We start from the raw sequence: 17,218 nt of genomic DNA, 5'->3' as shown, positions 1-17,218 counted from the left end.
TTCCCAGTGAGTTAAAGTTGTATGTTGATGTTGTCAGCATTGCAAGTGGTTCAGGGCATTTGAAAGCCTAATTTTTGCATAGTTCGGACCTAGAACTTTTTTGCTTTTGCTGGTTCTACTCGAATAGATGTTTGGATGAGCACTTCTGCTTGTGTTGTCGTCTGTTCAGGTCACTTTGTTTTTCGGAGAGCGCTCTTCTCATCGCAGTACGACACTGCTATAGAAATTAAGTTGTAGTGCAACCAAAGACAAATATGGACAGTGCTCTTCAGGGAGGCAAGGAAACTCAAATCAGACTACAAAGAAGGAGAGAGAAGTACTTTGTACTCAGTACCTTTTACTTGAGTATTATTTTTGACTTTTCTGTCCCTGTGCTTCATGCAGAGAGGTGTACTTTGTTTCTGAACCTGTAGCCCCCCCCCCCCCCCCCCCCAGATTAATCTGATCTGCTGGGCTCTGGTGCGTTTCCTCACCCTACTTACTGTTGTCCTACTCCAGGACTATGTCATTGACTCCAACTGGCGCCACCGCAGCGCAGTCCTCACACCCATGTTTGTGGAGACGCAGACCAGTCAAGGAAGTGCAAGCTTCCAGTCTCAGAGTGGACCTGCGTCCTCTGGTGGGCCTGCGGCCGGTCCTCTGAGAACGACACAAAGCTCGCTGGAGTTCACTCCGACGCAGACTGCAGGTACCACATGGCCACCTCTTATGGCTACTTGTGCAAATCGGTGTGAACTCGGAGTAAATGAAAGGGCGTTCTGTTTCCTGTTCCCTGGAAAAAGGAAACTGAAGATTGCGGCGTTCGGATTTAAAGGAATTTACTTGGTCCGTTCGCAATGTGAACATGTTGCTTTCTTTGAGTTTGTAGGATAATGACATAAATGTGTGAAATAGAGTAGCTTTAAGAAACACAGGGACAGGTAAATGGTTTGTTTTTTTTACATGATCAGTTTCAGGTAAGCGCTCGTCCTACAACTGGCTCACGGGCAGAAGCGTCGACACCCTGAGCGAGTACCCAGTGCAGTCCTTCTCCTCGGAGTCGTCGTCCTCTCTCGTGGCCTTCGGAAGGACTAACGGGCAGCAGTTGACGAGAAAGTCTGTGGGTGCCGAGTTCGGCACGAAGCAGCTTGTCGCTGGTGACATTGGCAGGGAGAGCAAGGCGAGAGGTGCGTGTGTGTGTGTGTGTGTGTGTGTGTGTGTGTGTCTTTTTGTATGTCACTAATGACTGCTGCAACATCCCACATCTTGCTTTTGTCAGCATAGGTGTAATGCAACGCTACATAGTTACATGTATGTGTACTTATTTAGCAGGCGCTTTTCTCCAAAGCAACTTCCACTGAACTCTATGTAGTGTTATCAGCCCACACAACTTCCACACACTATTCACTGCACTGACTTATACTGCTAGATACACTACTTACAATGGGTCACTCTTCCATACATCAGTGAAACACATTCTCTCTGTCACTCACGCTATGGGGGAACCCGAACAGCATGTCTTTGGTGTTCATTGGAAGTCGCTTTGGAGAAAAGCATCTGCTAAATAAATAAATGTAAATGTAATGGAAACACATCTTACCTCCTCACCTGTTTATACACGAAGATCATGGTCCAGAAAAGAGGACTAACTTCAATCAAACCTTTGTTTTAGTCGCAAGTGAGCAGCAGGCAGACATCTTGAGGCTGAGGAGGAGGTTCCTGAAAGACCAGGAGAAAGTTAGCCTTCATTTTGCTAAGAAAGGGATCCAGGAGCAAAGACAAGAGAAGGTAAGAAGGTGACCCATCCGGGGGGGAAAAAAAGGAAAGTTTACTAGTGACGTGCAGGTTGTCCTTCCTGGACTGAACATGAGCATCTAGCTCCTTGATGGAGGAAGAGCTGAGCTGAAGAGGGTAGGGAGGACCATTCCTCTCTACCTCTGGAGACAACCAGTATTTGCTATATGTTAGATGTTTTTTGTGTGTAAAATTTGTACCTGCCTATAATACTGTACGTGTTGACTAGAGTATATATATACACACACACACACACACACACACACACACACACACACACAGTACAGTAATGGTGAAGAAAAACAGAAACACAGGATAGCAAACGTAAGGGGGGACGTGAGGGGTTTTATTTGCTCTTAGTGCGAGGAAAAGGGGTGACAGGGAACAGGGAGCATGGGGCTTCATGCAGGTCAGGGAGGCAGGGAGCCTCGGGTTGGTCCGGACGCCGCCGGCATCATCTTCGGGTTCGTCTCTGTCTCTTGGGATTCGTTCTCCTCTTCCATCTCTTCCTTCTACTGCCAGTCGCCGGGGAAGAAATAGGAAAGGTTATCAGCCCCAGCTGTGGCTCCTTTGCCCCAGTCTCTGCCCCCTTCCTGGGCAGCCTCGGCATGCTACACCCTCGTAAGCCCATGGTGACTTGGGGTTAGAGCATCATTTGAGAACTCTTATTTTAAAATGTTTCATTTCACTTCCATTAACCAAAACAAACATACACTGTACGGAAAATAATTGTTAATCATCTCAATCACTGCCAGTTTTTAGCTTTGGAAAAATCTGACTTGTGTAGCTAAGCAAAATACTGAATGATTCTCTTTGCTTTTGTATTAAATTTTATATATATATATATATATGTTATATATAGAGAGAGTAAACAGTACAAGAGTTATTACACAACGAAGAGCAATTTTAAGGTCTCAAATATGCTTATTCATAATTTTTTGTCCTCATGACTGGACATTACACCTTTCCTCAAAGAAACACAGAACTACAGATGATTCCAGATTTGGACACATTCTCGAAGCTCACTCATCACTCCCTGTAGAAGTAATACAAACATAACATATATATATTTCCTGAAAGCTTGACTCCGATTCTGCTGTTCTTACTGCATTCCAGACATTGTGTCTTCAACGCACATTTTGCCTTTAGCTTAGCTCTAGAATCACCAGTGTGAATGTTCAGGCGCTATGAATCCACGCTGCAAGACCGTGAACTGTCGATATTTTATTGACCTAGTTTTTCAAATGTTAAAAATGAATTCAGAAGGTATGTAGTAACATTACCTTTTTGTATTCATCACTAAATTTCATGTCTAAAGTCAAAAACAAATGTACATTTATTTCTAGGAAGGCTTCTGCATCTTACTGTGCAATAGTAAGTTCATAATGTGTTAACAGTGCAGTAACTGGCCACTTACACATGAGATGTCCATGTTTGAGATTTCTTTCAGCCTCGTCCTGCAGTAGACACCTGTGCCTGGTGTTTTCTGATCTACAGGAACAAATAGCGGATTGGAGGCTCCAGAAAGAAGCCAAGGTGACCCTGTATCGCAGCTACCGCCTGGGAGAGTTACCCGATATCCAGATTGAACACAGAAGCATCATTGCCCCCCTGCAGGCCCTTGCTCAGGTTAGACCTTGGACAAGTTCCCTACTGTATGAAAGAAGTGTAGTGAGGGTGATGTTGGCCTGCAGCGTAATGGCAAATGGCGGTGTGTCCGTGTAGAGAGACACGGATGGCTGGTGCCAGTTTAAATACTGCACAACACTGTGTGCTGTATCACTCTGTTCGTACATTGGAGGAAAGAGACTTAAACATCATTTACACAACTGGGTCATTTTTACTAAAACAGCTTTAGGGTAAGTGCTTGCTCAAGGCTCCAGCAATAAGAGTTGGGATTCAAATCTTGGGGGAACATTCATGTCATGTATCCAGCCACTGTTTCTAATTTAATTCCCTTAAGTTTATATTGCTTTAATGTCATTTAAGTGACTTGGGTCCTCCTGTTGACTCTCCTGCAGAGAGACCCAATCTTTGCCAAGCAGCTCTTCAGTTCCCTGTTTGCTGGGATAATGTTGGAAATTGAGAGCTCTAAATCGGCTGCAGAGAGAAAGAGTACCAATGAAGAGCTGCTGCAGGACATGAATAACTTACTGAGCAAGAGTGTTGTTTACTTCCCCCCCTTTGTAGCCTGTGTTCAGGTAAGAATTTCTTTGTACATGGACATTTAAATGAATGAAATAAGTTGATAAGAACAAAAAGGATTAATAAGCAGGGTATGTTCAAAACGGTCAATGATGTTCCAGCCTTTGGAGAGTTGGTTTCTCATAGATATAAATGGATGTGTGCATTGATCATTTGGAAAAGCCCATTTTTTCATAGTGTTGAAGAGGAGGAAGTCTCTGGAAACCACAGTATTTCCGGTTGGCTGTCCTACACAACTCCAGATTGCGACTGTGGTCTGGATGACATCACACACTGACCCCACGTGTGAAACACACATGGCATACAGGATGTGTGTACTGATTCCCAGCCCCATTCCCGTTTCCAGCCCCGACACGTCCTGTGTGACACTACCCAGTGCTCACAAGCACACTAAAGTCTCCTCCCACCGTACTGCTCATGACCTCCGTTTGCACAGTCTCTCCGCTCCTCCTCAGCATCCATGCTCAAGCCCATCCACAACATCTGAGCTGTGTTGAGCAACACGGGCAGCCTTCCCAGGGAAAAGGCATATTGCCTGGACTCACTGAAACTGTGCCGCTGTCGCAGCCCTCAGCAAGCTAAGACATCCAGCGATGCGGCAACAGAGCCGTAGACGAGCTGTACAGCAGCTCGGCGTTCACTGTGCGCAAAGCTCTCCAACGGATGTATATGTATATTTATTAATTTAGCAGACTCTTTTGTCTAAAGTGATGTACATCTCAGCAAAAGTACCATTTATGTATTGCATTAAGAGAAAGAGACACAGCTGGAGACACGTGACTCGAGCAAACCTAGTTTGTTGCCTACCACTTGCTGCACCGAGGTTCATCGTTCATGTAGGTGCATAAAACACAGGATAGACAAATCCTGATACCCTCCTACCAATTTTTTTTTTTTAAATTTTTTTAAATAACATAAGATACACAAGCAAACAAAAACAATGCCGGAGTAGTGGCTGAATAAATGCTTTATCTGGTGATGCTCATGAAGTTACGGTGCATGAACATTTACACTGTACATGTGCGTTTAACTTTATTTCACTGACGCAGCTTTGGAAAGAAGCTAATAATAGTAGGCTGGGTAATTTCACTAGTGCAATTTACGGCAAGTACCTTGCTCAAAGGTTCTACAGCTGTAGGTGAGATTCGAACCTTTGGATCTTAAGGCAGCAGCCCTGACCTCTACACTGTCTGCTGCCCAAAGTGTAGAAGTGTGCGTCAAGGTACAACAAAAGAGATGAGATAAGAACAACGAAAAGAACAGTGAAGGAAAATTCTGTCCACTTTGTAAAAACAGAAAAGACCCAAAAAACTTGGTGTTTCTGTGGTGAAGGCAGCACCAGAAGTAGAGAAGATTTGGTTGACAACAGACTGTGTGTGTGTTTATTTTCTAGGACATGAGCTACCACCACAGGGAGCTGCTGCCCATCTCCCCCGAAATCGTGAGCTCCAGCTGTCTGGCCAGTTTGCAGCAGCCCATCGGCATCCTGTTGCTGGAGGAGAATCTGGTGCAGCAGAGGGGACTTCTGGAGGCGCCGGCCGCCAAACGTTCCCGCAGGGAGCAGCCGCCTGATACGACGCGCTGGATCCACCTGGCCAAGTACAGCCTCCTCTTCCTCATTTAGAGCACTTCTTCTCATGCAGAGCCGAGCTATGACTTGCTGGCACTCGTCGTACGAGTTCTCGAAAAAGCAAGCTGTGTGAAATGCACTCCTAATGAGAGAAGTAGACCATGGAAGAATACCTTGCTGGGTACGGGTATATTTTGGTACAAATCCAGTTTGCGACCCTCAGATTGATGAAGCAGAGCTGAGAATGAAAGCTGGATATAATTTTACATTTACTTATTTAGCAGATGCTTTTCTCCAAAGCGACTTCCAATGAGCTCTACGTAATGTTATCAGCCCGCAAACCTTATTCACTGTGGTGACTTACATTGGCTAGATCCTCTTACAATAGGCCACTCATCCATACGTCAGTGGAACACGCACTCTCTGTCACTCACACTCTAAAATTGAAGAGAATCTTCCCTGACTGGGAATTGAACCCGGGCCGCAGCAGTGAGTGCGCCAAATCCTAACCACTAGACCACCAGGGAATATGTGATTTACTGACTGCGGTCACACTCCACATGTCTGCCAGGTCTTCACACTTCAGACATTCCTTTTGTGTCAATGTCACTGCTGTTGTTTTCAATCAGACTGTACAGGTCCCTGGGGGACTATGATGCTGTACGGGGCATCTTCAGTGGAAAGATTGGGACTAAACCCATCACCCGTTTGGCTCTTCAAGCGGAAGCGAAGAGTGACTTTGGCGAAGCTGTGAAGCTCTACAACGAGGTGATGCGGAACATCATGCCATTGACTTTAAAATGAGGGGCTTGTTTGCTATAAAAGCGTCTTTTTTTTTTTTTTTTTAATTTAAAATTTGATGTTAAATGTCATTCTAGGCCTTAAACACAGAGGAGTGGATGGATGGCGAGCCCGGTGACACAGAGAAGGACTTCTGGGACCTCGCTGCATTGGAAGCTTATAGCCACCTGACCGAGTGGAGGTCGCTGTGCTACTGTGCCACGGTCAACATCGACAGCAACTCACCTGTGAACCTGGACAACGTGTGGACCGACTCCTTTTACCAGGTGCCGCAGTTGCTTGCCGTGAAAAGGTTTTTGAAATACTGTGCAGGCTGTGGAGAACCCAGCACTTGTCATGCTAAAGGGTGGGGCTTTCTCATTAGGAGGTGTACCTGCCCTACCTGATGCGCTCCATGTTGAAGCTGCTGCAGCAAGGTGAGCGTGACCAGGCCCTCTTGAGCTTTGTTGACAGTGCGATGAAAACTGAAGAGCGGAAGAACGTGATGGAAACGCACTACAGTCAGGAGCTCAGCCTGCTGTACATCCTACAGGAGGACTACGACAGAGCCAAGTACTACATCAATAATGCCCTGCAGGTCTTCATCCAGGTCAGGACCTGAGCAGTAGAAGGAGTGTACTATCCATGTTGATCAAATTTAATTAATATTTTCTATTCTACTTAGAGCTACTCAACTATTGATGTGCTGCTCAACCAAAGCCGCCTGGCAAAGTTGCAGTCGGTTCAGCCTCTGACGGAGGTTCACGACTTCCTTCATTTCATCTCAGGAAGTGGTGAGGTTTTTAATTTTTTAATTTTTAAATTGTTCTTAAGTGAGCAGCACGCTGCCAGAGCAAGTAGTGCTGCCACCTCACAACACCCGGGTGGTGGGAGAGAACATGGGTTAGATTCCCCACTCAGTCTGTGTGGAGTTAGGATGTTCTCCCTGTGTCTGCGTGGGTTTTCTCTGGGTGCTCTGGTTTCCTTCCACAGTCCAAAGAAATCCAGTTCAGGTGAATTTGTTTCTCTAAGTTGCCCTTAGTGTGTGTGTGTGTGTGTGTGTGTGTGTGTGTGTGTGTGTGTGTGTGTGTGGCTACCCGGCGATGAAATGGCATCCCATCCAGGGTGCAAACCCCCCCCCCAACCTTCCGCCCATTACTTCTGGGGTAGGCTCCAGTTCACTTTGACCTTGCTCTGGACAAGGGGTTATTGAAATTGAATGGATGTTCCTCATTGGTGGGTTAGGTTGTCAGTGCAGACTTCCATGGCGTCCCGTTGCAAAAAGATTTATTTTAAAATTAACACTTAATTGCCTTTAATTTATGTAAGTAATAAATGGAGCATTTCTGAGTCTGTGAAGTTTCAACTGCTTCCCCCCCCCCCCCCAAACATGCAGAATTCCTCTTACTGTTTCCCTTTTTCTGTTTTACATAGAAAACTGTATATCTAAATTATTTCCACTGTTTTAATAACACTTAAAGAGGCATCAGGAAAGTTTGTTTTCCAGTATAAAAAAAATACTGAAAGTTGTTGAATGGGAAGAACCATCCAAAACGTGTTTTAATCATTCTCCAAGTGTCGCCACATTCTCTGAAGAGTCTCCTAACAGTCTGGACCAGTCGATATCCTGACGCCAAAATGGACCCAATGAACGTGTGGGACGACATCATTACAACTCGGTATGTCGAGTAGCGTATCGGTCTTGTGGTCGTCATCCATGCTCGTTAACAGGAATGTGACTCTCTGGGTTCTTCATAGTTTCTCACAATTGTAGCCAGAGTTCCTAGTGAAATTAACAAATTTGTCAGTTTACTTTAAAAAAAAAAAAACCTCAAGTGCACATTCCTCTTTTTCCCAGGTGTTTCTTTCTGGACAAGATTGCAGAGAGACTGACAAGCTCAACCCCCGTAGACATGGAAGTGGCTGAGAATGATGGTATAATGCAAGAAGTCAACTCTCAGAAGCCAGAGAACTTGAATGTGATGATTAAGGACTGCAAGTTCAGTATGAAGTTGAGGATGGCTGACAGTGCCAGAAAGCAGGTGACACGTTGAGCTCCTGTATTTCAGAAGGCTGTTAGCATCACAAAGACCTTGGCTTACTTATTGTGCCTCTGATAGCTGGTTCAGCACTCTTGTCACTGCGTGAGCAGAATTCTCTATGAAAATAAATGGAATTGAATCTTTGCACCCAACTGTGTGGGCTTGACATCAAGAACTGTGAAAATGTTTGCATTTTTAACAATTATATATAAAATAATGTCATGTTTTACAATAATTGTTGTTTCTCACACTTGTAATAATAATTACTTCAGAATAACTTTGCGCTGGCCACCAAGCTGCTGAAGGAGCTGCACAAAGAGGCGAAGACGGAGAGCAGCTGGCTGCAGCGCTGGATCTACAGCTTCAGCCATTTCAACCACAAGCGCAGCCAACACCTAAGTCCCGTGGAGCAGATGACTGCGATGCTCAAGGTGGCGCCACTTCTCGGTATGGCTTTCAAGTACTGGTATCTGCACTGTGGTGGTCCTGGAAAGCGCTGCCACAAAATCTCTCTTCCATCCTTTCTCGTTCTTTGTGCTGTTCTGCAAAATAATAATATGCAGTGCAATGCAAACATTCTGGCTGTTCTTGAGAGGAGGGAACCATGTCGCTCAGCAAAGTGTTGTCCTCCAACATCCATGCACGGTAAGATGCCTTTTCAACAGCGAAGGTAAACAGTCCCAGGGTTGGAGCAGTTAGTTTGGTACCTGCTCTGGAGACCTTGATTATGGCCCCTAGCTTGGACAATAGGTCTCTTCCTAATAGTTTGACAGGGCAATTATCGCTTAGCTGGAACTTGTAATGTATTTTTTCGGAGTGACCTGGGGTATTCGCTGCAAGGGGTTGTGTTTCAGCCAGGAGCTGGAACAAACCCGTTGCTCCGACAACCTTCGTGAATTGTCTGTTGGTTGGGGTCCCCGGTGCCTCTGCGGGAAACACTTGAGCAGACGTTGTCAGCACTGCGGCTTGAGCCTCATTTTTGGCTTTTTCGGACTTTGGTTTAATAGTGAGGTCAGTCACACGTTTCTGTGCTGTTTTGAGCGCCTTTTCTTTTTCTACAGTCTCCCACTCTCTAAACTTACGTAAGTACATGTCATTACAACAACACCCACTACTCTGATTCCCTTGTAAAATACTTTTTGTCTTTTGGATCAGTGCAGGGTCTAGCGAACCCTCTATCGGCCAGAGCTCTTTTGTCTTTTCATTCCATTTTCTACACTCATTCTTAAATGGCTTACCAGTTTCCTTCTCTACCATTTCCCTGCAATTCTTCTTTTGCCCACTAGGGCCCAATCCCAAGGATCGATTATGACCATGTTTCTGCATTTATCTTTCAAACTCAGTTTCACCATCCGGGTCGTAGACGGGGTCAGGGGTTAAGATATGGACACTATCACCTTGCCCCACGATCTTGGTTTATTATATTATTTTTTCTAATGCAAGCAGCCAACCTACTGCAGTGCACCCTTCGTGCAGGTCAAAGCAGATACTTAGTTGCGAAGTTAATTTGTGCCATACTCTGTCCGAGGACAGTCTGTGGGACAGGCCAGCCCTAAAATTTTATTGGGCTTGGTCACTAACGGGTCTCCTAGGGGAGCGAACGTCCTTCCTTTCTTGGGGTCCTCACGGCTGGTGGATTGTGCCCCGGAAGAGCTTTAGGCAATCCCGGACGAGCCCCCAGGAATCTGTGGGAGAAAAATGAGCCACACGGACAATAGAATATATTCTCTTTAATGCACAGTATACGTTAACGTGGGAGGGTCTCTGTGCAGAGGGTCTCTGTACCGAGGGTCTCTCTGAACAAAGCATACAGCAGTTACTTACACACCTGTTGCGCTGAGGCGATACGCCCCTTCAGTAACTTTCTGCTTTCACGGGCTCGTTCTTTTCCGGGATTGTCCGAGCCTGTGAACCTTATTCTGTTTTCCGCAGTTGACGCAAACACGTTATCTGTTCTGTCTCCAGACTTCGGTCACCGTACCCTGTTTCAGTCTACTTGCGTATGAGAGCCTCAACATAGTCATTTTCTCAGCCAGTCTCTCTTTGTTAATTCCTGCTCCTTGATACAGCGTGCAGCATTACATCTTTCAATTATTTTCCATAAGCACCTACCTTACTGGATACTGCATAGTTATATTTGCTTTTAGCACTAATGTCGAATATTAAATTTTCTCTCACAATGGTCTTGGCAAAGCCTGAGTGTTGCTCTTCATTATGACAACTGAGAGAGTGACAGCTGTGACTCTGTGCACTGCAAGCCAAGGAAAACTGCCTGATTGACATCATGAAAATTTACGATGTTTTAAGTCATTTTTCATCATCACACTGCCCAGGTATTATACTGTACTCTGAAATAATACTTGGTATGATATGCATGGACATAACAAAAACCTATTGCATTGTTTTTTATTTTATGATTCAATAACCAGTTACTACATGGGCTCAGCATGTAGCTGCTGAGTCCTACAGCCCAAAGTAGTTTCAGTTGGCTCTTCTTGCAGAGCATTTGGATCTTCTAGCAGTGGAAATGCTTTTGCTCTACTGTGGAGATGTCACTTTGGGCTTCCTACACAGCGGTCTGCGTTGAGCGAGTTGGCAGTGTTGGTCTCCTAAGGAGTAAACTTGATGGTGAGACACAGTTATTACTTGTGGACATCTGCACACAGGTATTATTTTGAAACAGTTCCAAACTGTTGGCTTAACTTAGAGAAAATCTGGGATGACCAGTATATGAAGCCACAGCAAAAGTTTCGTTCAGTCGGACCCAAAGGTTCAAAATCTCAAAGCTGCAATGGAAGGTAATAATCCTGTGAAACATGAAATGGAGTTTACTTTGTGAAAGTAGAGATGGTGAAAAAAGTGATGCAGTGAACATGCATTTGACACTTCTTTATGGTTAACTAAAGGTTAAATACAATTGGCTGTCATGAATATTTAATTTGTTTTCCTAATGCAATTCATGCCACTGACTTTGAACATTGAACCACCTAAATAGATCTGTCCTTCCCAGTATGCAGAGAAAAAAAGTTCATGCAAACTTGGAAAGTCACAGTGTGTTGCATCTTGCAGAAGAGATTGAGGTGGACAATGCAACGTGCCAGGTTTACCTGGAGCAGAGGATTTTATTGGGCACCACGTTCTGCATCATGGCCTCAGCAGTAAGCAAGGACGTAACCGTACTGGAAAAGCTTGGAAATGATAAAGTGGAGAGACTGCTGAAGATGTCTGGATCATCATCTGTTTGCACTCAACAGGTAAATTGTCAGTCGTGCTTTTGGTGACGCAGCAACCCCCACTGAGATGAAGCCGTTCTGTTTACAACGTGATTGTATAAGCACAATTGATGATGTAGCTGTTGGAAGGCGATTAATCCCACCCTTAACACCAATGAGATTAAACCATTTTGTACTGTAAAACTATCACTGTAATTGCTAATGTCATTGAAGGTGATAAATCCCACACTGAACACCACTGGGATGAAATCATTGTGGTTAGAATGTTGAAGGTACGTTGAAGATAATAAATCCCACTCTTGGCGCAACTCAGATGGTGGTCGGTCTGCGGTGCCGTGCATTGGAGCTCCTGCGCAGCGCAGTTAGAACGGTGGACGAGAAAATGGAGTCCCTCTCCAGTTCTCACATGGACACCCCTGAGGCCATCAAAGCCTACATGGCCCTCGCAAACTTCTGTGACCAACGACTCCGTGAGGAGGAGAAGAGCCCAGATGGTGATTGCCCTTTTGTGCTCTTTATGTTTGTGTACTGTGGGGGCAGCAGGTGCCACAGTGGTTACAGCTGTTGCCTCTAGACTTGAAGGTTATAGGTTCAAATATTAACTTCTGCTGTAATACCCTTGGGCGAGGTACTTACCTTGAACTGATACAGCAAAAATCGCCCAGCTAACCTTAATTGTTGTAAATGAATGAATAAATTTAGTGTGTGGCTTAAATGTGAACCTCACCTACTTGGTCCCTTTTCCAGTGGTTTTGCCTCATTCTTACATCAGTGCATCTTTTATCTTGCTGTTAAAGCAACAACGGGTTGTCAGGACAGCTGGTAGCGTAGGTACAACTTCTGCCTTTGGACCCAAAGGGCTCTGGTTTAAATCCCACCTCTGGCTGTAGTACCCTTGAGCAAGGTACTTACCCTGAATTGCTCTGCTAGAAATTACCCAGCTGTACAAATGGGTAAATAATTGGAGGTAGATTTGCATTGTTAGTCACTTTGGAGAAAAGCATCAGCTGAATGAGTAAATGTGAATATTTTGTTATGATGCATAAAGGTGTTTTCGTATATAAACAACCGGTCCGGGCTATGGAGCTTTCTCAGTAAGCATGTGCAGACAGTGGCCAGGCACTTTGTGCCATGCAAAGGACTGTAAATGAACATTTTTGTTGACAGAAATTATATGTATGCAGACATTCCACAGAAATTAAATAAATATTTGCACTGTCCTTCAATGGCTGTGTGACGTAAATCTGCCCAGTGTTACAGTTTATAACAGCTTGTTTTCATTTCCAGTTTCTGAGTTTCCTGAACTTCCAACTTTCCCTGCTCTTGTGGTGGAGATGCTCATAAAAGCCCTGAAGCTGAACTCCAAAGAGGCTCGAATGAAGTTCCCACGGCTTTTACAGATCTTCGAACTGTTACCACCAGAGACCTTGAGTCTCATGGCCAAAGAGGTTAGTCGTTTTTATGTTGGCGGAGCACAGGTTAAGGATGGTTTTTCCTTTTTTTTCCCCCCCCCCCCCCCTCCCCATTTTGTTAAACATTTTGAAAAGTTTTTTCTGGTCTTTATCACTCTTGTCAGGTATCATCTGTACCGTGCTGGCAGCTTATTTCTTGGATCAGCCAGATGATGGCACTCTTGGACAAACCAGAGGCAGTGGCTGTGCAGCAGGTTATCGCAGACATAGCGAAAGCGTACCCACAGGCCCTTGTGTACCCTTTCATGATCAGCTACGAAAGCTACATGTTTGACAACTCTTCGACTGGGCATAGGAACAAGCAGTTTGTCGCCAGGTATCATTAGAGTCCTGTCAAAGAGCCTGAAGAGACTAACAGGTCCTCTGTGCATGCTGAATAACTGAAATGAAAGTAAACACACACACACACACACACAATAATATTGTATAATTCATTCATTATGGCTGCAGCTTTGAAACGTCAGGTTTATCTTTGGCAGGTTGAAGTCCCAGCTTGATGAGAATGGAGTTGTGAAGGACTTTGTAGATGCTTTGCAGCAGCTGACAAACCCAGACATGGTTTTCAGGGTAAATGATATTTTCTCTGTCAGTCTTTCTCAGAAGTTGTGTGTTAATCAATGAAATTTGAAGACATCTTAATGCTCTCACCTCTGCTTTGGAGAAATGCATCAGTTAAGTAAATTACATCTGTTCAATTAGGGGATGCCTTTCTCCAAAGTGCCGTACATCTCCAAGAACAAAAGAAAAATGTAATGCACATTACACTAGCATGGGAGATTTAGAGGCAGATGTGAATCCTGAGTACATTCGGTTTATTTCATACCACAGTAGAAACCAGTGTGCATTATACAAGTAGCTGCATGTACGCTTTTTGGAAGGAAAAAAAAAGTAAATGTAATCTGTGTTCCACAATTTACACCAGGACTGGTGGGACAGTGTGAAGAATGAACTGGAGAAACAAAGTCCAGACAGGACGATGATAAAACGGATGTTTGACGACATGTTTTCTGCATTGGGGGATCACAGAGCCGTGGGCGTTGGCTCCTTCCGCAAGAAGTTCATACAGGTGCAGTTACCTTTTCGCAGAAATATTAAGGAAAATGCACCTACTACAGAACCTCACAAGTATTTGAGGATTCCACTATTCAAATTAGAATGAAGTATTTACTTGTAATTTTTTATTCATGTTTTTGTTTGCAGAGATTTGCGAAAGAAATCGAGAAATTGTTCGGTTCAGATGGGTCCCGCCTCTTTGCGAAGAAGGGGGGCGAGGATTTCTTTATGCTGGTTAATGGCTTGGTGACCAAAATGCGACATTTCCAAAGCGACCTGAAGGAGCCGGGGAACCTAAAGGAGTATTCCCTGTGGATGAGCAACTTCCGCGTGGAGATGCTGCGCAGTGAACTAGAGATCCCAGGTACAAGCGCTACAAATTGCCATTTCTTTTCATTCTGTGGGCATCACTGAACCACATGAAGGCCTGTAGCAGGATGCTGTTTGCCCAGTTCCCCTGTGCCCTTGTAGAATAGCCCCTTGTGCTATTAAGATAAATTACTAATTTTCAAAGATAAGAATGTTTTTTGTCTCGTTTTAATTGATAGGGGACAGCTGGTAGCGTAGCGGTTAGCACTACTGCCTTTGGACCCAAAGGTCGCAGGCTCGATCCCCACCTCCGGCTGTAGTACCCTTGAGCAAGGTACTTATCCTAAATTGCTCTGGTAAAATTGCTCAGCTGTATAAATGGGTAAATGATTGTAAGCATGTAATAATTGTGATCTTAACATTGAAAGGTGCTTTGGAGAAAAGCGTCAGCTAAATGAATAAATGTAATTGCATTTCCTTCTCCATTTTCTGAAGTTTCTCTTGCAGAGGGAACAAATCCCATATTTACCCTCCAAACTGATTGATGGCAGTAAAGAACACCCACACAGAGTAGGAGTGTGAAATCACTTCAGTTCAGCTCAGTTCCACAGGGTTTACAGTTTGCATGTTCCTGAGTGTCAGTGATCGATAAGATGGCTAATGTTGAACGTGTTTATGGTATGAACAGCATGTACTGACTTGCTACTGAAGTGGCACCCAACGAAAGTGCCTCATAACCGAGTTTATCATTTTCATGAGATTCATCTAGTTAAATGTTTTTTGTGTGTTTTCTCACAGGACAATATGATGGCAACTCCAAACCCCTGCCGGAGTATCATGCGAAGATCAGTGGTTTTGACGAACGGGTGTGTATGGTTTTGTGCGTGCGTGCATGTGCATGTTCAGGCCCTTGAATACCTGTATGAGCTGCTGATGTTGCCCTGCGTTCCTTCAGGTGAAGGTCATGACCTCCATTCGGAAGCCTAAGCGACTCATCATCCGGGGAGACGATGAGCGCGAGTATCCGTTCCTGGTAAAGGGTGGTGAAGACTTGCGGCAGGACCAGCGCATCGAGCAGCTTTTTAGCATCATGAACACCATCCTTTGGAGTGACGCCACCTGCTCTCAGAAGAACATGACGCTGTGCGTCTATAAAGTCGTCCCCATGACAACACGGTGCGTTCTCTCATTTTCGTATTTTTCTCTGTGTGTGTGTGTGTGTGTGTGTGTGTGTGTGTGTGTGTGTGTGGTTATTGCTGTAATACAACTGTCCTAATTCTTTTTTTTTTTTTTTTGTTATACATTTTGCAATTTTGTTTTATTGTCTCATCATTTTCAGTAATGACCGTGCTTTTTGGATCCAGTCAGTGAAATTTATGTAGCAAATTCATTAGGTCACTTACAGATTAATATTGATTAATGTTAACTATGCTGGATATCACTCTAATCATTTAGATGACTTTCAAGAATAAATCAAATTAAGAAATTTACCAGTTTAGTGTGGGGTGTTGATTATTTCAACAAATTAGCCTTGACTCTAAGGTCAGCTCTCAATGGTCAGTAACGCACAATGTTTAGTTATGGTGTCCATGGGTTTGTGTCTAGGAAACGTTGTGCAGCATCCGTGCGATATCTGTCCGATACATTGTGGTTATGCCCTCAGCGTTGGTCTCATTGAGTGGATGGAAAATACCTGCACCTTGAAGGATTTCCTTCGCAGCAGGATGTCTGAGGAAGAGCGCAACGATGCAGAGAGGTACTGTCTTAGCCTGTGCTTAATGTTTACCTTCACAGACCTGCGAAGGTCCCTGGTGCAAAGTCTGTAACTCATGGGTGTCATTTCAGGACTTTTAATGGCATCTTCACATCAACTTAAGTTCTTGTGTCTGGAGCCACATTTACATTTATTCATTTAGCAGACACTAAAGCGGCATTCATCTCAGCAAAAGTACAATTTGTGCATTACATTAAGAGAAAGAGACCTGGCTGCAGACATGTGACTCAAGCAAACCTAGTTTGTTACCTACCACACCACTTGCTGCACCAAGGTTCATCGTTCAGGTAGGTGCATAAAACACAAGACAGACAAATCCTGATACCCTCCTACCAATTTTATTTTTAATTTTTTTTTTAATATTATAAGATACACAAACAAGCAAATACAATGTCGGAGTAGCAGCTGATCAAAGGCTTTATCTGGTGATACTCATAAAGTTACGGTGCATGAACATTTACACCATACATGAGCTGGAGAGATCTTGGGTGAAAAGGGTCCGGAAAAGGTGAGTTTTCAAACCCTTCTTAAATGTAGACAGAGTTTCCACAGTTCTGAGCGAGAAGGGGAAGGTTATTCCACCACAATGGAGCCAGAACCGAGAACCTCCGTGCATTTGAAACGTGTTGATGAGTTGCCATGGTAAAAGTGTTTGTAAACACTGAAAAAAGTGGTTAATGTCATCTGGACTGCCTTAATTGTTTGCCTTTTAAAAGGTGCGGAGCAGCCAGTAGCATAGTGGTTACAGCTGCTGCCTCTTGACCCAAAGGTTGTAGGTTCAGATTTCTGCTACTGCTGTAGTTCACTTGAGCAAGGTACCTACCCTATATTCCTCTGGTAAAATTCCTCAGCTCTATAAATGGCTAAATAGGTATCTTACCATTGTAAGTTGCTTTTGAAAAAAGTCCCTGCTGCATTAATAAATGTGACTAGTTAAAAGCAAATGGGTTATTGAAAGCATTATTGTAGAAAAGCTGATTTTGCATTTATACTGAAACAAAACTTGT

At 44.2% G+C, this 17,218-nt stretch overlaps 1 protein-coding gene across 1 annotated transcript in view; it reads left to right on the top strand.

Annotated features, from left to right (window-relative positions):
• The window catches only part of LOC114909783 (DNA-dependent protein kinase catalytic subunit-like), a 53,562-nt gene that overhangs the window by 31,323 nt on the left and 5,021 nt on the right, over positions 1-17,218 (top strand). Inside the window, exons 57-79 of the mRNA XM_029249580.1 lie at positions 499-688; positions 957-1,166; positions 1,652-1,767; positions 3,271-3,402; positions 3,795-3,974; positions 5,372-5,577; positions 6,178-6,316; positions 6,427-6,615; positions 6,714-6,938; positions 7,014-7,122; positions 7,905-8,007; positions 8,187-8,370; positions 8,643-8,817; positions 11,440-11,624; positions 11,917-12,097; positions 12,891-13,051; positions 13,180-13,391; positions 13,555-13,642; positions 13,998-14,141; positions 14,276-14,492; positions 15,236-15,303; positions 15,393-15,613; positions 16,101-16,193. Coding sequence (XP_029105413.1) covers positions 499-688; positions 957-1,166; positions 1,652-1,767; positions 3,271-3,402; positions 3,795-3,974; positions 5,372-5,577; positions 6,178-6,316; positions 6,427-6,615; positions 6,714-6,938; positions 7,014-7,122; positions 7,905-8,007; positions 8,187-8,370; positions 8,643-8,817; positions 11,440-11,624; positions 11,917-12,097; positions 12,891-13,051; positions 13,180-13,391; positions 13,555-13,642; positions 13,998-14,141; positions 14,276-14,492; positions 15,236-15,303; positions 15,393-15,613; positions 16,101-16,193 — 3,728 coding nt within the window. The remainder of the gene's footprint in view (positions 1-498; positions 689-956; positions 1,167-1,651; positions 1,768-3,270; positions 3,403-3,794; positions 3,975-5,371; positions 5,578-6,177; positions 6,317-6,426; positions 6,616-6,713; positions 6,939-7,013; positions 7,123-7,904; positions 8,008-8,186; positions 8,371-8,642; positions 8,818-11,439; positions 11,625-11,916; positions 12,098-12,890; positions 13,052-13,179; positions 13,392-13,554; positions 13,643-13,997; positions 14,142-14,275; positions 14,493-15,235; positions 15,304-15,392; positions 15,614-16,100; positions 16,194-17,218) is intronic.

This window comes from Scleropages formosus, unplaced genomic scaffold (assembly GCF_900964775.1).
Source record: "Scleropages formosus unplaced genomic scaffold, fSclFor1.1, whole genome shotgun sequence".
NCBI lineage: Eukaryota > Metazoa > Chordata > Actinopteri > Osteoglossiformes > Osteoglossidae > Scleropages > Scleropages formosus.
This window is presented reverse-complemented; position numbering and strand designations above follow the sequence as displayed.